Source organism: Notechis scutatus, chromosome 13, assembly GCF_049901735.1.
Source record: "Notechis scutatus isolate UNSWTSFEM ecotype Mainland chromosome 13, rNotScu1.2, whole genome shotgun sequence".
Classification (NCBI taxonomy): Eukaryota; Metazoa; Chordata; class Lepidosauria; order Squamata; family Elapidae; genus Notechis; species Notechis scutatus.
Window position 1 is genome coordinate 9,931,822 of NC_142021.1, and position 26,317 is coordinate 9,958,138.

At 41.5% G+C, this 26,317-nt stretch overlaps 1 protein-coding gene across 2 annotated transcripts in view; it reads right to left on the reverse strand.

Annotated features, from left to right (window-relative positions):
* ADGRD1 (adhesion G protein-coupled receptor D1) overlaps nt 1–25,877 on the reverse strand; it is a 139,688-nt gene extending 113,811 nt beyond the window's left edge. Inside the window, exons 1-13 of one of the 2 annotated variants that reach the window (XM_087942962.1) lie at nt 25,186–25,365; nt 25,039–25,075; nt 21,586–21,669; nt 19,037–19,132; nt 17,638–17,760; nt 16,002–16,178; nt 12,353–12,607; nt 10,644–10,708; nt 9,605–9,760; nt 7,855–7,914; nt 7,639–7,756; nt 5,838–5,948; nt 4,564–4,639 (exon numbers count right to left, since the gene is read on the reverse strand). In XM_087942962.1, the coding sequence (XP_087799088.1) occupies nt 4,564–4,639; nt 5,838–5,948; nt 7,639–7,756; nt 7,855–7,914; nt 9,605–9,760; nt 10,644–10,708; nt 12,353–12,607; nt 16,002–16,178; nt 17,638–17,760; nt 19,037–19,132; nt 21,586–21,669; nt 25,039–25,075; nt 25,186–25,239 (1,412 nt within the window). In that variant the 5' untranslated portion in view covers nt 25,240–25,365. Of the gene's footprint in view, nt 1–4,563; nt 4,640–5,837; nt 5,949–7,638; nt 7,757–7,854; nt 7,915–9,604; nt 9,761–10,643; nt 10,709–12,352; nt 12,608–16,001; nt 16,179–17,637; nt 17,761–19,036; nt 19,133–21,585; nt 21,670–25,038; nt 25,076–25,185 lie in introns of both variants that reach the window. The other variant, XM_087942963.1, reaches the window with a different exon arrangement.
* Between the last annotated feature and the right edge of the window lie 440 nt (nt 25,878–26,317).

Genomic DNA, 26,317 nt, shown 5'->3' on the forward strand with positions numbered 1-26,317 from the left:
GACAGAGGGCTGCAGGAGGCCGTCTTAGCTGAAAACGGAGCTCGGGAGCCTGCTTTTGCTGGCAGACCACTCGGGCCACCACAGGCATCCCCCAACATGAGTGAAGTTATGTGGATCACGCCCCCAGCCCCCGAGGTCAAACACAACCCTGATGCGGCCCTCAATGAAATTGAGTTTGACACCCCAGCCTTATGAAGAGGACCCAAGCTGACCGCCACACACTTTCAGCACCTAGAAATGAATCAATGCAAAGACTCCAAAGAAAAAAAATCTCATGAAGAGCTGAGGCTTTGCTGAGTCATGGGGTTCAAAAATTTTTACTACCAGTTCTGTGGGTGTGGCAGGGGAAAGATACTGCAAAATCCCCCTTCCCTCCCCACCCCACTAACCTGCTTTCCAGGTCTGTTCTCCTGTGCAGGGCAACCAAAGAAGACCCAGCCAATCAGCTGGGACTCAGGAGGCAGAGAATAGATGGGGGGAGGCCAGTCAGAGGTGGGATTTGCCGGTTCTCCAAACTACTCAAAATTTCCGCTACCAGTTCGCTAGAACTGGTCAGAACCAGTTGAATACCACCTCTGGCTTTCCTGCTCGGAGATAGTTTCCCTTTCTTTCTCTTTCCCCACCTCAAATTATTCTTTCGGTCTGTTATTTATACTCCTGTTATGAAAGAGACCCTTCATGTCCCAGGGAAAAAAAACGTTTCCTTCTCAGAGGTACCATAATTTAAACCAGGATGCCGAGTGAAACTGAAAGGTGCACAAGCTGTGATTAGGAAGCCAGCCAGCCAAGATATTTTCTTAGCTGGAAGGAGCGTTTGACAAACAAAGTTTAAATAATCGGATTGCCATCTGCCTCCTTCTATTTCCACCCCAGGAGGTTTAGACTTTGCTCTCTGTTGGCTTCGCTCCCAGGTGACGCTCGTGAAACACATCTGGGTGGTTTTTTTTGTCCTGACATTTCACATCCAGCTTTTTCTGGACTTTCAAGGAGGCATATTTGGCCCCTTGCAAAGGAGCTGAAAAGTGAGGATTTTCTATCAACTGTCATTGAGGAAAAAGGCTGAAAAGATTTTGATGAGGAAGAAAAAGCCTCTAAGGGGAAACCTAGAGAAATTGGAGCCTGGCCAGGAAAAAGGGCATTTTTTTTAAAAAAAAAAGAGTTGGTCGTTAGTCTGCCTTGTAGGTATCAAAATAGATGTTGTTTATCTAAGGGCAGGGGGAAGATTTTCCATTGTGGCATCTGCTTGAGTCTCAAAAACAGGATTAGCATCACCAAGTCTTCTTTAAATGACACTTACAGAATCCTTGGAGGTCTTTAGTCCAAACAAAAGTCCTTATAAGATCCTAGGCAACGGTTGTCCAATCTTTTAATGGGAAACTCTTAGCAACTACAGTTCCAGGAAGCAAGTTGGTCCATTAATTAATTGCTATAAATTGATATCCTGTTGAAAGATATTATCATGTCTCCCCTAAGTCTTCTCTTCATTAATTTAGACATACCTAGTCATCGTATGGTTTAGCGCCAGTCCCCTAATCACCTTTCTTGCTCTTCTCTGCACTCTTTCTAGAGTCTCCACATCTTTTTTTTTTTATCACAGTGACCAGAAGTGGATACAGTCTTCCAAATGTGGCCTCACTAGTGCAAAATAGAGGGGCACTATCACTGTAAAGGGATGCGATCAGAAAGGTCGGCAATTTGGCGGTTCGAATCCCTAGCGCCGTGTGACAGAGTGAGCTCCGTTACTTGTCCCAGCTTCTGCCAACCTAGCGGTTCGAAAGCATGTAAAAAAAATGCAAGTCGAAAAATAGGGACCACCTTTGGTGAGAAGGTAACAGCACTACATGCGCCTTCAGCGTTTAGTCATGCCAGCCACATGACCACGGAGACGTCTTCGGACAGCGCTGGCTTTTCAGCTTTGTAACGGAGATGGGCACCACCCTTTAGAGCCAGAAACAATTAGCATGTATGTGCGAGGGGAACCTTTACCTCTGCCTATCACTATAAAATGGCACTTGACTCTTAATGACTTCAAGACCTATCCGCAAAGTTTTCTTGGTGACCATGTGGAAATGGTTGCCTTCTCGCACGGATGTGTTTCAACATCTCTGTCTATCTTAATCTTAGTCATCTCTAGATGGCTTCCTAACCATAAACCAACTATGCTCAACTCTGCTTGGCAAATCACTTTCTGCCAAGAAAGCTACATGAACATGATTCAACGGAGATTTTATTATGAGTTTTAATTAACACATTGCTCTAATGCATTGCTCAAATGCATTTTTTTTTTTTTTGACGAACCATCCTGGCTCTCTTCACTTCCTCTGACTAACTAGCATTCCTTAGATAGTTGGATGGAGCGTTTGTGTGTGTGTGTGTGTGTCTATGCATGCATGGTAAAAAGCCAAACATTTTTTTATTTTTAAGTTTTGGAATTAGGAGGGTTGGTTTCCGCCCCCCCCACCCCACAAAGAACTGAATTTAACAGCTGGCATTTGCCAAATACATCACTGCTATTTGATTAAGAGAATCTAAGGGGAGGCTTAAATGATTGTTAACAGGAAGAGTTTTTACTAAACCTTTTTTTTAATCATACAGGCGTTCATTTCTGGTTTTTGCTGCACAAAAAAAAAAAAAAAGATTTCCCTATGGAAAAGTGGGTTGTGGGAGCAATTAAAGTTTACCAGTTTCAGCGTTGCTATTTGCAACAGGATTTTTGAAGGAAGCCAGATGTTTTCATTAAAAAAGGGAGAGAGGAACAAACTCAGAGTTTGGTTGTTTTCTTACAGATGTTTCATTACCCTCGCTAAGTAACACCATCAGGGTTAGTATTGTATACTATAGCATACAGCATAATATACTTGCAATACTCATAATTGTACTTATAACGTATAAAGAAAAGATTGGAAGTGACTTTTTATATATTTTTTCCTTTGGCTTTTTTCTTTCCTTTCTTGCACTTTTAGCTTTCTCTTTACTTCCTGTTTTCTTTTCCTATTCTCACTTTATATTAGTATGCATTAGTTTTTAATCTTCCTTTTTTTCTTAAAAAAACAATAATCCTTAATAAAAATTATATTTAAAATAAAGAATTTTCAGCAAAGGCAATGCTGGCGAGGGAATTCTGAGAGTGGAAGTCTAGAAATCTAAACTGTAGTCCAGGTTGTGAAGGAAACATATTCCAAGTTATAAAGCTGCTTTTTCAAAAGGCAACTGGACTTTTCTTTGTGGGTTTTTTCCTTGAAGAGGTTTCACTTCTCATCCAAGAAGCTTCTTCAGTTTGGTTCTTTGGTACTTCAGTTCTCCAGAACTGAAGAAGCTTCTTGGATGAATAGCGAAATGTCTTCAAGGGAAAAACAAAGGAAGTCCAGTTGCCTTTTGAAAAAGCCTCTTTGGGACAACCAGGACCTGGGTGACGGAGAATCTATACAGACAATCCAAGTTACCTTTGCCCTATATTCAATACACAAACAGGTCTACCCTCTTTAAATAAACTTCTAGAACTTGTAGGTGAGGCCACAGCAGTGCAGAGAAAAATTAGCCACACCCTAGGTCTGTTTCATTCAATAGTGATATTGCTTCCATAAACAAATCAATTTTGACAAGCAACGTGGGTGGAAAATACCTTATGAATCGGCTTGGAAATTTCCCAGGTCAGGAAAGAATTTGAGCGATATATAACTCAAAGTTTCCATAATTTAAATCCAGGGTCAGTGCAAAAAGATACAAACAGATTCTAAGGCCATTATCTGCTTTGGGTGAAGTGTAAATTAGACCTTGGCTTCTGGAGAAAGTGGAAGGATAGTCTATCTCAGAGTTAAATTAGCTTGAGTCCATCCGGTGATTTAAAGTTCAATGAGATAAGGCCTTTAAAAGGGAAGTACAAAGCGTTTGAGAGAGGGTGTCTGAGCATTTTTCAGTGAGAATCTCAGATTTCTTTTCTTGTTTGAGTGCCATGCTGTCAGTCCACAAGATAATCGGCTTGGGAAAAGCCGGTCTTTGCTTTTAAAGGAGGTTTCCCTCAGGAACTGCTGTTTGAGAAATGCAACTTTTGGGGTCCTGAGGTGGAGAGTTGAGGAGGATCAAACAAAGTGGGTTGTTTTAAAATTCCTTCCTTCCTTCCTTCCTTCCTTCCTTCCTTCCTTCCTTCCTTCCTTCCTTCCTTCCTTCCTTCCTCCCTCCCTCCCTCCCTCCCTCCCTCTTTCTTTCTTCCTTCCCTCCTTCTTTTCCTCCCCCCTCCCTCTCCTTTCCCTTCTCTTCTTTCTCTCCTCTCCTTTCCTCCTCTATCCCCTTCTTTTCTCTACTTCACCCTTTCCTTTCCTCCCTTCCTCTCCTCCCCTTCTCTTCCTTTACTCTTTCTTTTCCCTCCTTCCCTCCCTCTCTCCCTCCCGCCCTCCCTTCCTCCATCCATCCATCGATCCATCCATCTGGCTGGGGAATTCCAGGAGTTCATACAACTTAAAATTGTTGAAGCCGAGAAACCATGTGTGAAGCCAAGCAAACACATCCAGTCTCATATTCAGGAATAATCACTAAGCGCGTTGTTGTGCTTTTAAAAGAACTTACTTGGTGTCCAACGGTTTGATGCTATGGAAGTACTGATGTATGGAATGGTAGAACAGACCCACGATTGTAATCCAGGCTGTAAAGAAGGCAAAAATTGTCAACATCAGGATTTCAGTATGCAAGAGGTGAAGTCCACTATTTAAAGCCACTTTGAATGCCAATAACTTTATTTCTTGTTCATCCTTGATCACTTCTGCTCTATCTGTTGTAAGACACCCAGAGCCTCTTGAATAGTCAGATGATATATAAATTGAATAAGTTAAATAAATTAATAAATAATACCAAGGTCTGACTCTGAGGAGCCCCTCTACAGCCCTTATATCATTGTGGAAAAAAAGGTTGAAAAATAGGAAGGATTGGTGTGAATTTGTCACCAGTTGGAACAATCGAGAGTCATTAAAATGCTCAATAATTCATTCCCCCGTTGGAAAATCTAGATTGGAGCTGCCCAAAATCACGAGGACCACTAGATGGCAAAGCAGTATGGGGGGACTAAAATCACGAGGACCTGCTGCTTTCCAGTGGCCATACCAATTTTTGCAATGCAAGGAACAACTCGGTTTCCCATTTAGAATAGAATGGAATGGGAATGGAATGGAGAATGGGAATAGAGTAGAATAGAATAGGAAATGGGAATAGAATAGAATAGGGAATGGGAATAGAGTAGAATAGAGTCGGGTAGAGTAGAGTAGAGTAGAGTAGAGTAGAGTAGGGTAGGGTAGGGTAGGGTAGGGTAGAGTAGAATAGAATAGAATAGAATAGAATAGAATAGAATAGAATAGAATAGAATAGAATAGAATAGAATAGAATTCTTTATTGGGCAAGTGTGATTGGGCACACAAGGAATTTGTCTTTGGTGCATGTGCTTTCAGTGTACATAAAGGGGGGGAAATACATTCATCAAGAATCATAAGACACAACATTTAGTGATAGTCACAGGTTACTAATAAGCAATCAAATCATACTAGAAAACAAATAAAACAATATAAATTGTAAAGATGCAAGCAACAAGGTTATTTCCCCTCGATTAACAGATTTCTCAGCAATCCAAACAAGGAAACATGAGATTTGACCTGAGGATCAGAAGAAGGACAATTCAGGAAAAAAAACCAAAACTGGTTTCTCCTGGCATCTTCTTCAGCCTACCAGATGGGCTGGATGTTAATTCCCATAATCCCCCAGCCATATGGTGAAAAACCTTGCCTGGCGGGAGAGAGAGCCAAAGGCAGCAAATTTGACCTTTCTCTTTTTTTTGTACTAAAGTATTCCCCCACCTGAATATTGGAAGGCTTCTCCAGGTAGAGTAATGTAACTTTGTCCTTGTAATGGGAAGCGATATTGAGGCACATCCGGGAGCTGCGGAGGCATTTTAACCAGGGAATAATCTGTATAATAATGCAAAACACTCAATCAAAACCCGAAGGAAAGAGAGAGCGAAACCATCAGTTAGTCACTTTTCCTGCTTAAATGAAAAGGGGGCTGTTCAATTCCCGCTTATTGTTGAGCCCCCAGGTCTGTTCTTTTAACATTTTTAGCAATCAGAGTCTTTTGAAGCAAACCAGCAGGGGGGAAAATATTCTAGAGCTTTAATCAGAAAAGAAGAAGGAACTATATACCATTTTGCAACAGCCAAAATATTTTTAAAAAGGGATCCAAAGAGGGAGAAATGTGGCTTTTGTTGTTTGGTATTCTCTAAGGTTTTGTGGCAACTGGCAGAGATGCTCAGTCCAGCAGTGTTAGCTCGGCAGCTTACATTTTGATCTATGCTGCTGAGTGCGGAATTTTAATCTGCTTCCAGAACAAGGCAAACAGAGCTGGAAGAACCATGGCTGATGCTTGATAGATGCATCCACCAGAGAGGTCATCAGGCGACAACACAATGCCTGTGTGAAGGCCAAGATCTTCTCAATGTACTCAACGAGTAGTCTTTAATGGGTCTATGTCTACATGGAGGGAAGTAAGCAGTGGGGTACCACAAAGTTCTGTCTTAGGTCCAGGACTCTTCAATATCTTCATAAATGACTAAATTTACCAAATTTACAGATAATAAGCTGGCAGGAATAGCCAACACCCTAGAAGATTGGCTCAAAATCCAGATGGATCTTGATAGACTTGAACATTGGGCTGTATCTAACAAAATGAAATTCAATGTAGAGAAAAGTAAAGTCCTACACTTAGGCAAGAAAAACCAAAAATACACATATAGGCTGGGTGAAACCAGGCTTAATAGCAGTAACTGTGAGAGGGATCTTGGAGTCTTGATGGACAACCAGCTAAATAGGAGCCAGCAGTGTGTGGCTGCGATCAAGTGAGGTACTAATACCAGTCTACAAAGCCTTAGTAAGACCACACCTAGAGTATTGCATCCAGTTTTGGTCACCACACTACAAAAAAGATTCTAGAAAGAGTGTGGATTAAGGGACTAGAGGCTAAAATGTATGATGAACAGTTGCAGGAACTGGGCATGGCTAGTCTAGTGAAAAGAAGGACCAGGGGAGACAGGATAGCAGTCTTCCAATATTTGAGGGGATGCCACAGAGAGGAGGGGTGTCAAGCTATTTTCCAAAGCACCTGAAGGCCAGACAAGGAATAATGGATGGAAATTGATCAAGAAGAGATTCAACCTGGAAATAAGGAGAAATTTTCTGACAGTGAAAACAATCAACTCATGGAACAGAAGTTGCCTTCAGAAGTCATCAGTTGAGACTTTCAAGAAGAGATTGGAGTGCCATTTGTCAGAAATGGTGTAGGGTCTCCTGGGTGGGTGGGTGGACTAGATGACCTATAAGGTCCCTTGCAACTTTGTTAATCTGTTAAAGGTTTTAAGAAAACCCACTTTGGAACACCTGAACTAAGTCAACCGAAGCTGGCGTTTCTTTTTCTATTTTTTGTTTTTCCTTCCTTTCCTGTACTCCTTCTAGATGTTCCTCAAGGAGGGATGAACTTTCCATCCCAGTGAAAACAGGAAAAGAAAAGTTCATGTCAGTAAGCAAAAAGCCACAAAAGTGGCTTATGCTCAATTATTCATCTCCTGTGTTGGAAAACAAATCCGGACAGAGGCCTAATAAATCTCACCTGCCACGGGTGAAGTGCCTTGGATTGTTATGGTTGAAGGACTTCCTCCCAGATTGTGTGCAACGTGCAATGTCACACTGTCAATGGTGGACACCAGACCTCCGGCAAGGGACGCTGTCTGAAAGCAGCAATGACAAAGCTGAAGTGATAAGCAAGTGATGGAGGCCTTGACTCCAAGAAAACCCAGATAAGGTCTTGGGAAAGTATTATTCTTACGTGGTTCATGCTGATCCAAACAGGTATCTTAAGAACTCCTTCCACCACTTTAAAGAAAACCTAGAAATAAACAGAGACAGCTTATTAGCTGTGATGTTATCAGTGCCACCATCCCTTACTTAGTGTGATTCTCCTGAAAATTATGCCTTCCCAACAGAAACCAAGGACAACTCTCTTCACATATTGTTGAGAAAGATTTGATTGGGAGCCACCAAGAGTTTATTATAATATGGGTGGCTACATAAACATTTAAATAAATAAATTGGTAAATGGAAGATAGATGGACACAAAGAGAGAGACAGAAGGAGAGAGAGATAATAATAGAGAGAAAAAAAGAGAGAGAGATATGATAGATAGATAGATAGAAGATAGATAGATAGATAGATAGATAGATAGATAGATAGATAGATAGATAGATAGATAGATAGATAATGAGAGAAAATTAGAGAGAATGAGAGATGGATGGATGGTTGGATGGACGGATGGATGGATAGATATTTAGATAGATAATATAGAGAGAATGAGAGAGAGAAGGAAATATGAGAGAATGATAGATAGAGAATAGAGAGAGAGAGAGAATGAGATATAAGAGAATGAGAAAGAGAGAAATATGAGAGAATGATAGAGAGAATGAGATGTGAGAGAATGAGAGAGAAATATGATATATTGATAGATAGATAGATAGATAGATAGATAGATAGATAGATAGATAGATGATAGGTAGGTAGGTAGGTAGATAATAGAGAGACAGAATGAGATATGAGAATGAGAGAAAGAAATATGAGAGAATGATTGATAGATGATAGATGATAGATAGATAGATAGATAGATAGATAGATAGATAGATAGATAGATAATAGAGAATGAGAGAGAATGAGAGAGAGAGAGAGAGAGATATGAGAGAATGATAGATTAGTAGGTAGGTGGATGATAGAGGATTCCAATGGCTGTTTTCCCATGCTCCACTTCTGAGACCTACATAAGCTGCAACCAAATGAGTTTCCATAAGGACTTCAGGCCTACTTATACCAAAGTCTTCTTAGAAAATTCAGTACGGCAAGTGGGGAATTGAGTTTCACGTTTTCTTCATTAATGCAAAACTGTTTCATACTTTCTCTTTCTGCATGGCTGTGCCCACAAGACATGTCTGCCACATTTCCATAAAGTCAGTTTGTATCGTCTCCAAGAAATACTGAAACTCTTTTAAAAGCTTTGAAGCATCAAAAATAGAATTATGCTTTATATTTCTCAACATCAAAATATTTTTAAAGCCCTAAATCCATTGACACTGCTTGCTGATACATATTCATATGTTCCTTTGAGATTTTGCAATCTTCAGAAACTGTTTGGGATCTGTGGAGTCCCTAACACTCCAAATTAAATGAGTGAAGCAACCTAGAATTAAGGAGAAATTTCCTAACCGTGAGAACAATTAATCAGTGAGAACTAATTAATCAGCTTTCTTCAAAAGTTGTTGGTGCTCCATGACTGGAGTTCTTCAAGAAGAGATTGGACAACCTTTTGTCTGAAATTGCATACGGTCTTCTGTTATTCTCTTAAATGACATGCATTTCACTAATAATTAAAGGATGTTTCCCTCTATAAATGGATCAATTACCTTAGTAAGCTGATTAACAGATGAAATTAACTTACCTTCCTAGGGCTGATTTTTTTAAAAAACGGGGGGAAATTGCCTCTGTAAATTTGGAAATGGCCTCAATAAACGGATTAAGAGATGAAGAAAAATTACCTCAGTAAGATTGTAGGCAGTATTTGCCGTGAGAGATTCATTAGGCAAGTTGTTTGAAATGTTTTTCAGGTAGTCCAACATGACATGTGGGTCCTGGACACTACGTTTTTCCTCTGTGAGATTAATGATGATGGATTGGTAGGCATTTATGGAAAGCTGTAAGCATAAAATAACAAGGCACTGAAAGGTTCTTCTCTTCATGAGTTGAAATAAAATGTCTTTTTCTTCAACAATGGCACTGACTTAACATTGACCAAGGAAACGAGCCTCTTCTTTGTCCTAAAGGTACATTTACTAGATAATTATTTTTATTTTGTTCATCTTTATTTTCAGGATCTGGGCTGACCAGGAAATCTGTTCTGTCCTCCCTCCAAAATTCAACTTCCTGGATAATTCATTGTATTCAGTTTATTTTACAAATATTCCTTCAGGCCTTCCAAGCCATCAATAAAACTTGACAGGTGGCTTCCACTTTAAATGGAATAAAATGCCATTCAGATGCTGGGGGAACCCAATTTCTAAACTTTTATTACAACTTTTCCTTTGAGAAAATTCCACTGTCAAATTAGTTCATTTCTCTGACTGACGCAGCTTGGAAGAAAGTATTAATCTCACAACGTCCCATAGTTGCCTCCATTTTCCTTTCAGCTCCCATCTATAATTCTGAACCTGGGCGTCTTTGGAGCAAGTCCATCACCTTAACTACCACACTACAATATGTACAAATTATGCATTTTAGATAAAGTAGCATGCAAATATGGAAAGGTTAAGTCAAACCGAACACAGTATGTTCCGATTTTGAGGCATTTTCTCCCTGCAATTCATAGATGGATCCAGAAATGGAGCAACATCAACGGGAAACATAATTTGGCACAGATTTTGACCTCAAAATTAATCTTTATATGAACATCAAAACTTGTGGGTTACTTTTCTCCTTCTTATTTCAGCTGGCTGGAATCTTGCAATGATATAACTTTTTTCCACCTCTAACATAAGCAACCTGGCAATGTCACAGAAAGAATTTAAGTTATGCACCTACCACGGGAAGTGTGGGCGTTGTTTGCCATCCCCAGGGAGATGTTGAAGAAAGCAGAGACTGGTCACCTAGAAACCACAAGGAGAAACTTTAACCATGACTTTCCCCTTAGGTACAGAGAACTGGGGAAGTGGGGGGGGGGGCTATAATCCAGGGTAAAATTTGGTGTTATCCAGAAGAAAAGTTGCACGGCTGAATGTGAGACTAGCTAACATTCTCCCCTGAGGTTGAACAAACAGATGGCTGACACCACCAGCCTATCTATGATAAAAAAAAATATATTTTCAGGAATACCACCTCCCTGAAGTACTTTCCTGTAGATTAAGTTCTTCTCAATTTTGGCTTTTAGGAATTAACCTCAATATGGTCACACTTCTCTGCCTCAGCATTCGTTTTAATTTGAAATCTTGCTAAGTTACATTCTCATTTTGTTGTCTAGATTTAGTGGAAGAGAAGATGGGCATACAAGAGATAAATTGGAAGGGATAAGACATAGAAATGGAGAGACTAGACTAGACTAGACTAGACTAGACTAGACTAGACTAGAATAGAATAGAATAGAATAGAATAGAATAGAATAGAATAGAATAGAATTCTTTATTGGCCAAGTGTGATTTGTCTTGGTACAAATGGACCAAGGAATTTGTCTTGGTGCAAATGCTCTCAATGTACATCAAAGAAAAGATACATTCGTCAAGAGTCAAGAATCATAAGATACAACACTTAATAATAGTCATAGGGTACAATAAGCAATCAAATCATACTAGGAAACAGTCAATATAAATTGTTAGGATACAAGCAACAAGGTTACAGTCATTTAAAAAATTCACTTCGGTATCCAGAGAATGCCACTGAAAATGCAAAGCCTTGTGTAAATGTCTGGGCTGGCTAGTTCCTTGTGAGAAATGGCTCCTTGAGGCAGTTAGTCTCAAGAAGTTTTGACTATTATGACAATCCCAATGGAGACCACGGTTTAGCAAAAGGATAAACCATTTGTTTTCAGGAAAACCAAATTAAACTCCTAGCCTTTTCATCTATGAGTAGATGGTGGGGGTGTGAAGGCGAGGTTCTGCCATAAAATTACGCTGTTAGATACACCAGGAAGGATGGGTAAATAACCTGATTTTGTATAGATTATGTCAGAAGACTCTACACATCAGTGGTGGGATTCAAAAAATTTTTTTACTACCAGTTCCATGGGCATGGCTTGGTGGACATGGCAGGGGAAGGATAATGTAAAATCTCCATTCCCTCCCCACCCCACTAACCTGCTTTCCAGCTCCGTTCTCCTGGGCAGGGCAACAAAAGAAGACCCAGCCAATCAGCTGGGACTCGATGGGAGGCAGGGAATAGAAGGGGGCAGGGCCAGTCAGAGGTGGGATTGGCTGGTTCTCCAAACTACTCAACATTTCCGCTACCGGTTCTTCAGAACTGGTCAGAACCTGCTGTATACCCTCTCTGCTACACATCTCTACTAACCTCTAGATACTAAATGAGGTTATTTTCTCTCACAAAATGAGAGGATTAATTAAATGATCTGGTGTTTTAGGCCATCTCTGCCACAACATCTTATCCAGCGGTTGCACAATCTTGTTAAGGTTTCCCGACTCAGTGGAAATCCTCCCGTCATATCACCAAGGACTTTGAGCATTCCCTTCAAGGTTCAAACGAGACAAGATAGTCAACTCCAGCCTTGCTGGAGCGAAACTTACCGATAGCAGCTGTGAAATACTGTTTGATCTCGTTGGCGGTGAGCACTCTTTCCCAGATGATGAATTCATCAAAGGAGCCATGGAGGTGGCGCTTCCTTTGACGGCCTTCAGAGCTCATCAGCAAGTTGGAATTGGAGTCCCCATAGTTGTAGAAATCTTCCCCAAGGGGATCAGCGTTGTTCAAAGTCCCATTGATGTAGACTTTCAGGCCTTCTTTGGATTTCCAGGTAAACAGGACGTGAGTCCAATGGGGACCTGAAAAACAATGGATGTTGAGTTCAGCCCTCTCTCCCCTCGTATCCTTCAGTAATAAGCGATCCTTGGCTCCATTTCTCAAGAAAGGTATAGTTTACGAAAGGTCAAGTGGATAACAGTAAAGCAAAGCCAGAACTGAGGTTTGTGTGTGCCAAAACTTTAGGTTTAACTTTCCCTTTCTCTGTGTTGTGGTCCACCGGCAGCCTGAGGAGCTGGCAGCGAAGTTGGACAGTGGGGAGGAATATGGGCCAGTCCTGGAGTCTGGGGAGGGCTCAGATGAGGGATCTGCATCCGACACAGAGATGGGGCCAGGACCATCTGAGAGTTATGTGTGCACTCCAGAGCCTCCAGAATCTGACGTCAGTGAGGCAGAGGACGCAGGGGAGCCTGTTCCCAGTATGCATGTGTGCAGAGCTGCTAGAAGGCAAGAACAGTTAAGATAAAAGGGGCAACTCAAGAGTAAGGCTTGGAGATTATTGGCCCCTCCCATAAGACATAAAGGAGGAGCAAAGGAACATGAGCCTTTGCAGGAAGCAACTTTGTTCATTCTGGTTGGTTTAAAATCTAGGGCTCCGTGTGGACTTCATGCTCCACTTGGCCTTGTACAGCTAATTGGCAATCTAGTCACTGGCAGCATTTCAAGGGAGATAAAGGTGGGTGCTTATCAGCCTTATCCTGAAAGACTGTGGCAGACTTCTGTTGGACTGTTCACAAACTGTTTGGGACTCATTATGGACTGTGAATGCATATAATTCACAGCCGTTGAAATAAAAACAAGATTTTTGGGAACAGCGTGTGGTTGTTACTGCCTCGGGAAGCCTTGGCCAGAACACTCAGACACATCTGCCCATCGTCCAATCAGTTTCAAAGAAGATGTTTTGGAAACAGCCTCCCGGAACGCAGGTTGTCTTGCAACCACAGCCTCTCACCCAAGAAATGGCCTTAAGAGCAGTGGTGGAATTCAAAATATTTTACTACCGGTTCTGCAGGCGTGCACTTTGCGCACGGGAGGAGCGTTCTAAAACAGGCAATTTTAAGCATGAAAACTTACCTTACTGGTAAGTAAAACAGCTGTGACGCAGCAATCCTCTCTGCCGCGCCTATTAGCTGAGCCACAAACAAAGGAAATATAGGGCAGGAAGGGGCAGGGGCAGGTGGGCAGGGCCAACTACTGACTGGCGCTACCAGATCGCTAGAACCAGTGCGAACCGGCAGCATACCACCACTGCTTAAGAGGCTTTCTCCAACCGATACGGTCCCAACCGACACTTCTACTTTCCTCCCAAGTCTTCCCACTCTCTGTTGCCACCCCCCACCCCACCCCCCTAGGGTTTATGGCAAACTGGCACCGAATTCAGGAAAGCGCAAGGGTGAGGAGACCATTATGATGGGTGACGTCATTGTAACAGTATGTGAGAATGACCTTGGCAGAGAGGAAGAAGACCTGAAGACTGGGCAATGGCCAGACCAGAGGCAGCTGAATCTGCAGAAGAAATAAGCGGGTGGGAAATGTCCCAGACGGGACCCTCCCTAGTTACTTGGGCTGCAAAGGTGAGAGGGGAGAGACATCCTTTCAGACTTGCAAGATCCTCTTAATGTAACCCTCACAATAAGCAGCAGAAACCGACAGTGGATTTCTTGTCTTCCACCGTTAACGTTTCTGGTGACCTGAGTAGTTTTGACAGCTCAATTCCTTTTTGTTGTTTTTAAGAATATTGCTAATGCCTCCTGAATCAGGCTGCTCAGTTCTCCATGGATATATAACGATAATTACGTATAAATGATTATGAATGTGGCAGTTTTCCAAACGGGTCAGTGCATTTATTTCCGCCTACTTTCAATTAAGCTATTTAATTTTCCAGCTCTGTTGTTATTTTTCTTTTTCTTTGCCAAGGCCTTACTTCACCGGAGCCATGGTGGCACAGTGGTTAGAATGCAGTATTGCAGAATGACTCTGCCCGCTGTCAGGAGTTTGATCCTGACCAGCTCAAGGTTGACTTCCTAGGTTGGTAAAATGAGGACCCAATATGTTGATTCTGTAAACTGCTTAGAGAGGGTTGTAAAGCACTGTGAAGTGGTATATAAATCTAAGCGCTATTGTTAGTTAAAGACTTTCTAGCCTATAAATGCATTTGCTTTTGATCATCTATCATAGCTCAGGTCAGAATTCCACCACTGATCTTACGACCATTTCTTGGGTGAGACACTGTGGTTTGCAAGACAACCTGCATTCCGGGAGGCCGTTTCCATCTTGGCAACTTTAAGATGTGCGGACTTACTTCCCGGAATTCCCTAACCAGCATGGTGAGCTGGGGGATTTGGGAGTTGCATTAATTAATAGCTACTAATCATTAGCTATTAATTAAACTGTTTTTAAGCAAAGATGATTAGGGGAACTGGAGACTAAAATATATAAGGATCAGTTGCTGGAATTGGGTATGTCTAGTTTAATGAAAAGAAGGATTAGGAGTGACATGACAGCAGTCTTCCAATATCTCAGGGGCTGCCACAAAAGAAGAGGGAGGAGTTTAAACTCTTCTCCAACGCACCCGAAGCCAGAACAAGAAGCAACAGATGGCAACTAACCAAGGAGAGAAGCAACCTAGAACTAAGGAGGAATTTCCCCGACAGTGAGAACAATCAACCAATTGAGAACAATTAACCAACAATTAGTCTTCAGAAATTGGGGTGTTCCATCAGTGGAGGCTTTTAAGAAGAGAATGGACAACCATTTGTCTGAAATGGTATAGGGCCGTGGGGGCGAACCTACAGCACATGTGCCAGAGGTGGCATGCATAGCCCTCTTTGTGGGCATGCACACCATCGCCAGCTGCTCTTCTGGTTTCCGGTGCTCCAGCGCATGCATGCACGTGCATGTTCTGGTTCCAGCGCTCAGTGCCAAAAAGGTTCACCATCACTGGTATAGGGTTTCCTGCCTGAATAGGGGAATGGACTAGAAGACCTCCAAGGTTATTCTGTTATTCTGTTCTATTGCATTGCATTGCATTGCATTGCATTGCATTGCATTGCATTGCATTGCATTCTATTCTATTCTATTCTATTCTATTCTATTCTATTCTACTCTACTCTACTCTACGCTACGCTATTCTATTCTATTCTACTCTACTCTACTCTACTCTACTCTACTCTACTCTACTCTACTCTGTTCTGTTCTGTTCTAATTCTATTCTATTCTATTCTATTCTATTCTAATTCTATTCTATTCTCTCTTCTCTTCTAATTACATTCCATATATTCTATTCTATTCTATTCTATTCTATTCTATTCTATTTTCTATTCTTATTCTTATTCATTTTTATTCCATTCTAATTCTAATTCTTAATCTTAATCTATTCTATTCTAGTGAATGCATGCATCTTAGGAGGAAGAATACCTGGTGAAATGAAGCTTGCTGCCCACTTCTTGGACGTGTGGTGATTGAAGAGTTCCACGGAGCCTTTGTGTTCACCGAAGAAGACTTTAAATCTATTAGAAAGCACCTGATCCCCATAGGCCGGGACAGGCTTCAGCTGATACCCTTGAGTCTTCCAGAAAAAGGAAAAAGTCACGCCTAATAGAAACAAAAGACACAGAACAAGAGTTGTAAGATGCATTTTTTAGACCTGGAGAAGTGGATGGATGGATGGATGGATGGATGGATGGGTGGAGAGAGAGAGAGAGAGAGAAAGAGAAAGAAAGAAAGAAAGAAAGAAAGAGAGAGAGAGAGAGAGAGAGAGAGAGAGAGAGAGAGAGAGAGAGAGAGAGAGAGAGAAAGAAAGAAAGAAAGAAAGAAAGAAAGAAAGAAAGAAAGAAAGAAAGAAAGAAAGAAAGAAAGAAAGAAAGAAAGAAAGAAAGAAAGAAAGAAAGAAAGAAAGAAAGAAAGAAAGAAAGAAAGAGAAATACATACAGGTAGTTCTTGACTTACAACCACAAGTGAACTCAACATTTCTCTTGCTACGTGAGACATTTGTTAAGTGAGCTTGGCACACCCAGATTGTTGGGGGCAAGAGGCTGACTCTGTAAACCACTTAGAGAAGGCTATAAAAGCACTTTAAAGGGGTATATAAGTTTAAGTGTTATTGCTATTGCCCTTCCTTCCTTCCTTCCTTCCTTCCTTCCTTCCTTCCTTCCTTCCTTCCTTCCTTCCTTTCCTTCCTTCCTTCCTTCCATCCTTCCTTTCCTTCCTTCCTTCCGCCTACTGCCAGCAGTTCGAATCTCACCAGGCTCACGGGTGACTCAGCCTTCCCTCCTTCCGAGATGAGTAAAATGAAGACCCAGGTCGTTGGGGGAAATATGCTGACTCTGTAAACCGCTTAGAGAGGGCTGTAAAGCACTGTGAAGCGGTGTATAAGTCTAAGGGCTAAGTTCTATTATAAGGTTTTGATTGGAGAAAAACTCCCTCCTTCGTCATCTTGGGAAGAACACCCTGGATTAACAAAGCCATTCTAACTTTAAAAGCAAATTTACGGGATGTTAGCCTGGATCTTGACAGAAGCAAATAGATGCAGATCCTTAGAGATATCTCATGCTCAGAGCCAGCCCTGTTCTTATCCAGCAAAGTTAATAACTTGGCCCATAAACAAGCTAAGATAGTCCTAAGGGGAAACGCCTTGATGATACATTAAGACAGATCCAAGGGGAAGAGATTACAATCCACAGAGGAAACTGCTAAACCAAACCATTAGCTGTAAACTCTTGATGGACTCTGTCTAGGGAATTCCCAATCCTAGGGCCATTATTTTAAGCCCGTGGTTAGTTACAGTCATAAACAATTATGCATAATTTATTCAGCAGGCTGCTTTGCCATTTCCTAAGCAAATAATTTGGATGTAAACCCGTACCAACAATTTGCATAAGCGCTAATGCCTGAAAGAGATTTTACGATTCCCTTAAAATGCAGCTCAGAGAAATGTCCTTCTGCCCCTTCCCCTTCCCTCCCCCCTTTCCAGTCACGTTGCTAGAATAAAATGAATAAAATAAAATAGGAATGTATATCAAAACCACGGCGGTGGGGATAAAGTCTGACTAACCTTCAGGCTCACAGAATTCTTGGTTAATAACGCAAGAATTTTGATAATTTCCAAAAAGGAGAAAGGTTGCTCCCTTGATGTTTGGGATATAGACACCTTTGTTTACAATCCCTTCTACGATATCTAAGGAAGAAAAGGGGAAGAAAAACATTGAGAGATACAGCTTTTAACATATTCTGGTTGGCCCTGCCACTTAGAAGGATGACCAGAAAAAAATTGTAATTTTTTTTTTCTCACCCAATACCAGGAATCCTGTCAAAGGTGTTTTTTTTTCAAAAGGCAACTGGACTGTTTTTTTCCGAGGAGGAGGAGGAGGAGGAGGAGGAGAGGTGGAGGAGGAGGAGCGGGGGGAGGAGGAGGAGGAGGAGGAGGAGGAGAGCAGGGAGGGGATGGGGAGGAGGAGGAGGAGGAGCAGGGAGGGGGAGGAGGAGGAGGAACGGGGAGGAGGAGGAGGAGGAGGAGGAGGAGGAGGAGGCAGGGAGGGTGAGGAGGAGGAGGAGGAGGAGGAAGAGAGTGGACAGCCGCTTGTCTGAAATAGTATGGGGTCTTCTGCTTGACTAGCAGACCTCCAAGGTCCCTTCCAGTTCTATTCTGAAGAAGATGTTTCATTTCTCATCCAAGAAGCTCCTCCAGTTCTGAATGAAAGTGAAGAAGAATTGATGAAGCTTCTTGGATGAGTATCAAAACTTCTTCCTCAAGGAAAAAGCAGTCCAGTTGCCTTTTGGGGGGCGGGGGGAAGCACCTTTGAGACAACTACGACCTGGATGACTAAGAATCTTCATAGGCACCAGGAATCATCCTTCTTCTTCCAGCCATTCATGAGAAGCCATTCCCAAATTGAGGGGGCAGGGTTTCCCCTAAATTTAGCAGAAAGATACAAGGAAACATGGTCTCTAACAAGAAACAGGCTGGCTGAAAGGAGAATGAAAGACTGTGGACTTCTGGTGTTGAATTAATATAGGTCTATTTCCAATCAAATCAAAGTTGGCTTTTTTTTTTTTTTTTTTTTGAGGCTGAGGTTCTTGAAGGACCCATGCTGGCTTGACTTGTGCATCACTTTAAAGCATAAATCAGGAACACAAAACAAATAAGGGTTGTGTTTTTTCATTTTACAGGATTTTGACAAGCCAGAACTGCAGCAGCTATGACAATACCAGATCATCAAACAGATCATCAAACAAAGGATCTTCTGTAGCTTTCCCTTGGATTGTTTAGTTTCTGTTCTCTAAGAACTGCCCCGAACCTTCTTTTAGCTCCATGTTAAAGAAAGAAAAGAAGTTTATCTCCCAACCAAACTGGATTTTAAGATCAAAAGGCTCTTCACAATGACGTGGAGAACACATCCTTAAGCCGAATGGCCAAGCTTGACAAATAGAAAAGGGTCGTGTAGAATTCTCACCTACGGTCGCAGAGAAGTTAGAGTAGGCAGAATCATTGGTATAAACAAAAGTAGAATTATGGTAGTGAAGCACAGTGAAGCTGTGGGATCTTAGCACTGCATGAGAGAAGAAAGAAAACAAACAAACATGGAATGGAAAAGCAACACCATGAATATATGCAAGACGGATATTAATCAACCAGATCATGTCTCTCAACCAACATCATTGCAAAACGTGCCAAAAATTCCACCTTCCTGGGTTATAGCTAGAAAAGAGCTAGCTCAAATGGAAAATTAAACTGGCCTATTTGAGAAACAATGGTTCATTCTTAAAAAAAGAACCCAAATAGAATCTCACACATAGGCAAGGAGAACATAGGCTTGAGACAACTGAATCCTTGGTGTCTGATTCTGGTTTAACTAGCTCCTCATGTGGGTGGGAGAGATGGTTGTTCTCCAACTCCTAAAGACTTGATTCTACCAAGCAAAGATTTCAAGATTACCCATGTTCGTATCATCTAAGCCTATTTTTGGTAGAAGGACTTTAAGTTAACAATTGAATATCTTTTGGGCATTAAAATCCCCCATATGACACCACATTGCTCCAGCAAGAGCTGGGAAACATCTGGAGACCAGGATCTGGGATCCAATAGTCTTCTGGGTGTTGTTGGACTAAAAAAAATCTAGGAGCCAATACCGTAGAAGATGCTATTCGACAACATACTGAGATTTCTTCATCTCCAATGGAGACAACAATTTTTCATCTCCAATGTAAGCAATACTGATCTAAAACCCACTGGGAATTGGATACATCCTAAAACTTCTTAAACTTTCTTCAGCCCCCTCCACAATCTTCAGTAATAATATTACAGGAAAGACACTTCCTGAAACATCTGTCTTACAAAAAGAAAATTACACATAGGTCTCTGAAGCTGAAGATTGACTTGGAAAGAAGGTCCGCTGGACCTTGATAAATGAAAACCAGGTTTAGTAAGTATGTGTGAAATGTTTGCATGTAGAAAAATAAACACGATGGCCACATAACCATCAGTACCCATCACTTAAACCATCTGAAATAGAAGGAATCGTTGCTAATAGATTCAGAATCTCCCATTTATGTTTCATGGTCTGTCACTATTAAAGCCTTTATGCTAACAAAAAAATTGCCAGTACATAATAAATTATGAGCTGGGATAGCCATAACAAGACGTAAGCCAATGGGAACTGTTTGGTGACTAAGAAGCAGCTCCTTAATAAATATAGCTTCTGTGATTATGATTTCTGGATTCTGAGTTCTGGTTCTGACTTCTGCTTCATGGGTATTGTATACATGCATCATACCGTATATTATTGTGTATAAAGAAATTTCTTCTATAAATGAATCCTGCTGAATTATTTACTTGTGTGCTGTTTGGATTGCTGCATACTCTTGACAAAATTCTAATTCTGCAATTGTTCTGCTGCAGCAAAAGGATTACATGAGTATCGTACGGGGATCTTGTCTGGAAGCCAAGCTGAAAATGCCAAAAAAAAAAAAGGCATGCCACTGAGAGAGAGACAGAACTGGAATTGGCTTCATGGAAGGTGCCAAATACAACCACACAAAACGGATAAACATGGCAGGCAAAGTTGATGATGGTTCAAAGATCGATGAGTGACAAAGGCAGCGTGAATGGCATGAATGCTTGATGGAAAGACATGACAAGGATGGGTAGAAATATCAATGGATGCTCTCTCCCCCAAAGATTGAGAAATGCACCATTTGGAGTGCAAGATCACAACCAGGGATGAGTAATCTCTGGTAACAATGGACCAAATCTGCTTCATCTTTGGGGTCCAGCTTTACTGCCAAAACAAGGCATACAGTCCAATTTCAAGATTGCTCAGAAATAACCCAAGTGGCTTGCATGGAGCAACAGTCTTGGGACCATCTGACTTAAAAGATACATCTACAGGAAAACGGTTACATGCAATACAACATATAGGTCTATAGAACACATAAATTGGAAACTAAATGGTCCCTGCTGTTTTTTTCCTCTCCACCAGCCAACTTCGACAGCATTTTCTATCATGAAGCAAACTAAAGCATTTCTTTTAGCCTGAGAGAAAGTTTTCACATCTGGAAAAGGGGGAAAGGAACAGTGGTTGAATCCCAATTCTCATTTTTCCACTGGATCAACAGCTCAAGGCAAAATGGTATTCCCACAGCCCCTGCTTTTCCATTTTCTGATGCTATGGCTTTCACAAAAATCATAACTTGTGAAATCCTCTGAGCGTAGTTGTTTTTCTTGCAGTTTCATTACCCAACTAGGCAACATCACCAATGCTCGAGTGGGAATTGTGGGGGGGAGAGGAGGAGGAGGAGGAGGAAGGGGAAGAAGATTATGTAATTCTTGGTGCTCTTTGAGCTTGGTGGGTTTTTTTGTTTCCCAGCTGAGTCATGAAACATCTGCAGGAAAACTTCCAAGCTCTGATAGCACCAAGGACCCCAAAGTTCAACCTTGAGCTACAAATATTCTTTTCTATTGTTATCATATCTTATTCTTGGAGACCATCCTTCTTCAGGCTACCTCCGTCTGTGTCCTTTAATTCGCGAATTCCTTCTACAGTCTCCAGAGGCCAATAATGCGATGCTTGAGCGAGAACACGGAAACCTATCAAGAAAATACAGCAGGACCAAGGTCATTCCCTTTGTGGGAACTCAAACGATATTGTTCTGTTTGTCTTCCCCTCCCCTCTGCTTTGATCTATTTTGGGTTTTCTTGAGTTAAACTTTAAATTGAAAAATGCTTGGGTCGTGGACCTGAAGATGGGAGAAAGTATCCTCCCTTCCTCCGTTTTTTACTCTGATACGATGTACAGTATCTTTTGAGAAGATTCTAAGCATATCCTATCCCACACAGAAAATTATTGAAAGTCTTTGGCCTTCCAAGAACCATTGGATAAAGCAAGGTGACAATTAAGGTTGGAGACTCTGGAAAAAGTGCAGAAAAAAGCAACAAAGATGATTGGGGGCCTAGAGGCTAATTGGATATATCTAGTATGAGCCATGGTGGCACAGTGGTTAGAAGGCAGTACTGCAGGCTACTTCTGCTGACTGCCTGTTGCCAGCAGTTCGGCAGTTCAAATCTCACCGGCTCAAGGTTGACTCAGCCTTCCATCCTTCTGAGGTCAGTAAAATGAGGATCCAGATCATTGGGGGTAAGAGGCTGACTCTGTTAACCGCTCAGAGAGGGCTGTAAAGTACTGTGAAGCAGTATATAAGTCTAAGCGCTATTGCTAGTGCTATAATGAAAAGGATTGGGGGTGACATGATAGCAGCGTTCCAATATCTAAGTCCTCCCTCCATGACCAGCCCATCTTTTGTCAAGCAACATCGCTGAGATGTTTTGGAAAATGCTGAGGTATTTAGGCTGGTGAAATCCCACACTCAGGGCAAACAGCCTTGAAGAAGCTTGGCACGAACCGGATTCCACACCGCTATGCTTTTCTTCAACTATTCCCCCCCTCCTCCCTAATTCCTACCTTTGAAGCACACAGATTTATTGCCCCTGTGTTCCCCCATTTTCCTCTCCTTTCCCCATTGCATTGATGGCAGAACAGCAGCGAGGCGCCGAGCCAAAGATGCTGGTTTTGAAATCAAGGCTAGATGTGATTTCAGTCACCCTAAATGAGGCTTCTCCTGAGCTGTGTATGCAGAATTTCCAACCAACATGGAAGTGGTCCTTAGTACAATACATTTGGAGACCATCAGGTTGGACAAAGGCGCATGTGTGAATACAGTAAGGATTGAACATGGGGACTTTGCCACGGGAGGCAAAAACGGATGAAGTTCAGATCTTCCCTGTCTCCTCCTGCTCTGCTACCAAGTTACAGTCCTTCTACTCAACACTGAAAGAACTCAACCCTAAGAAGCAGAGATTATACAAGCAGTAGCTATGTAAGCTGACTAAATACTTCCATGTGCAGTATAAACACTCAAGAACACAAGTGTTAAATCAACAACTAGTGAGGTAGAAATCTTGAGCTGGTAAAGAGAAGCAGAAAATAGTAAATCTTTGCTCTCAGGTGTTCAGTGAAGAACCCTGCATGGTTAGAATAACGGAATGCACTGCTCTCAGGAACAAGGAGGAGGGCGGTAGCACCCATCATCCCCCACCCTTGAACATCCTGGCTGGGGCTAATAGGAGTCAGAGTCCAGCACTATCCAGTTTGCTACAGGTTCCTCAACTTTGCCTAAAAACAGTCGGCTTCTTGCCATGAATATTTTTAGCATGCTCCTGAAACGATTGGCCTATGTAATAGATTCTCCTTAAATTTTGGCTTTATGGCTTGCTCACTTCCTGGCAACTCAGAAGGAAGCGTGGACAAGGATAGAAAGCTTGCTAAAAAAAATATATGGTTGTGGATTAAAAGGGGGAAAGAAAAAGAAAAAAAAAACCTTGTAAGCAAGTAGCAACAGCAATGGAGCCATGAAAGTGTGCTGCCAAAGCATTCCAGAAAGCTTGTAAAAATGTGAATCTCCAAGCTCTTAAAAACCATAATTTTATTTTCTCTGATGATTGGGCCCCTTCCTGTAATTTATGGAGGCTGGTGCCTATGAGGTAGGAAGTGAAATGGTGAGACAGATCCTCTTGCAATTAAAATAGGTGTAGGGACCATTAGTTTCTCCATTTTAGAATTAAACACCAAGGTAGCTTTATGCTTAGGAAGGGAGTAAAACAACAGAATAGCAGAGTTGGAAGGGATCTTGGAGGTCTTCTAGTCCAACCCCCTGCTTAAGCAGGAAACCCTAGACCATTTCAGACAAATGGCTGTCCAATCTCTTCTTAAAAACTCCCAGTGTTGGAGCATTTACAACTTCTGGAGGCAAGCTGTTCCACTGGTTAATTGTTCTCACTGTCAGGAAATTTCTCCTTAGTCCTAAGTTGCTTCTCTCCTGTATTAGTTTCCATCCGTTACTTTAGGCCAGCCTTCAGGTGCTTTGGGGAATAGGTTGACCCCTCTCTTCTTTGTGGCAGCCCCTCAAATATTAGAACATTGCTATCATGTCTCCCCTAGTCCTTCTTTTCATTAAACTAGCCAGGCCCAGTTCCTGTAACCATTCTTTTTATGTTTTAGCCTCCACTGCCATAAAAGCTACTTCAACATCTTGTAAGTGCTTATCGTGAACAAAAATAATCATTCTTGGTTTAGAGAAATTAGGACAGGGAGAAAAAGGCTAGTAATTTTCATGAGAAAATTCAGTATTACTGGACTCTAACATCATCCAATCTCAAAATTAGAAGCTCACATTACCTAACGGTTGAATTGGCCCCAAAATAAATCATTTTAATAAACCCGCATTCCCTTTTATTTATTGCAAAAATCAAACCGAGATAACAAGAGGAAGCAGACTTTCAGACAAGTCAGTTTAAAGCTTGAATTTGAAAGAAAAACCTTTAAAAATATTAATACTTGGTAATTTAGCATTGGGATCCAGGATAGAAAATTTAAAAATATCTCCATGGTGCCAAAATTGTTTGGCCAGGCACCAAAGATGGATCTCATTGTGAGACAGAAAAGGCAGGTACAGTTCAGGCACACCTGAAAAGGTACCAGTTCACAATTCCTGCTTTAAAATGGATTCTGGGATTTGTTTGCTAGCATTAATGGTTCCTTCATTTTTCTTGTGTTAGGACAGTTGCTTACTGTCCAATCTTTGCAGAGTTGCCTAACTTACACTGTGGTTCTGCGGAGAGTTGAACTCACAGCGCCCGGTAGATTAGCACTGCCAGCACATCCCTGTTTTTGGAGACCTTCTTGAGAACTTCCAAATTCCTCCTATACTGACTTTCAAGCCCTAAAAACAAAGCCCCTGTCTTGCTGAGACCCAACAACCTTCTCAGTGCTATTTCTTGTTGCATTTGATGTTCCTCAACAATATATCTAAGCATGCTTTTGTGAGAGATGGGGAAATCAAAGGAGAAGGATGCAGCAATCGTAAAGGTTTTCAAAGTTTCGAGATAGCAAAGATTCCTTACCAGGGTTTTTTTGTGGCCAAGTACGAGTCCTGTAAACCTGCACGTTAAAAAATATATAACAGATACGTGAATAGGATTCAGAGCAGTAAACATTTCCAAAAGAGGAGGGGGAGAATAATAAATGCCACAGGTTTTTGAGATCATTACCTGAAATAAAATCCACAAAAAGAGATAGCAAAGCTTCACCAGACAATTTGCCATGATCCTGTTGCAAACCAGAAAAAAACGACGCTGGGACGAAATCTCAGGTCACGGTATTCATAATATCAATAATAATAAAACTTCCAGTTTTCCATCATCATCTGGTCTTTTTTTTCTTTCAAAAGGGTGTCTTCTAATCATCCATACAACAAGACCATTCTGTCGATTGGTTTTTTGTGGGAAGGGGAAAAAAAAAAAAGGAAACGAAATCCAACTCTTCCCTGAGGTCTAAGAATTAAGGTTTCAAAACGTGGAGTTCTTCTGTGTCAGATAAATCCATTCCAGAAAGAAAAGGGGGGAAAAAAGGAAGAGGAATAATGAATACGGGGGAAAAAATAGTGAATAAACTGGGGATGATTGTAGATGCAAGCTTCTCTTCTCCAACTTTCGCTAACAGTTTTGCCTTTTTAGATTTGCTTTCAGATGTCACTGGGTGGAAATGGAATTTGGCTTGCTTTCACACACACCCAAAAAAAAAGAGAGAAAGAGAGAAGAAGGTGCCTTGGAGAGTAAAGATTTCAAATATTTCTTCTCTGGGGCAAACAGAGAGAGGGATTTTGTGGCGAGAGGTTGTTCATTCTTAGGAAAACCTGACAGCCTCGGGGATACACACCTCCACCCTTGTCCCGATGGAGTGTAGAGCAAAATCAAAGTGATGTCAGACTTTCTCCTCAAACTTTGTCCCATTTGGGTATTCTATTTATATCACATTACCAACAAGTGGCTTCCTCTTCTGGGTCCTAGAACGAGTCAGTTCAAAAGAATGAGATTCAGAATTGAAGAATGAAATTCTAGTGGTGGAAAAAGGAAGGTTCTACACTGAGGTAAGAAAAACAAAAATGCACAGGTTCGGTATATGTGGTGACTGTGAGTCCTAGTGGACAACCATTTAAATATGAGCCAGCCATGTGCAGCAGCTGCCAAAAAAAAAGTCAATACAGTTCTAGGCTGCATAAACAGAGGGATACTTTATAAGGCCTTGGTAAAGCCAGACTTAGAATACTGCATCCAGTTTTGGTCGCCACGGTGTAAAAAAGGATGTTGAGACTCTAGGAAAGAGGGCAGAGAAGAGCAACAA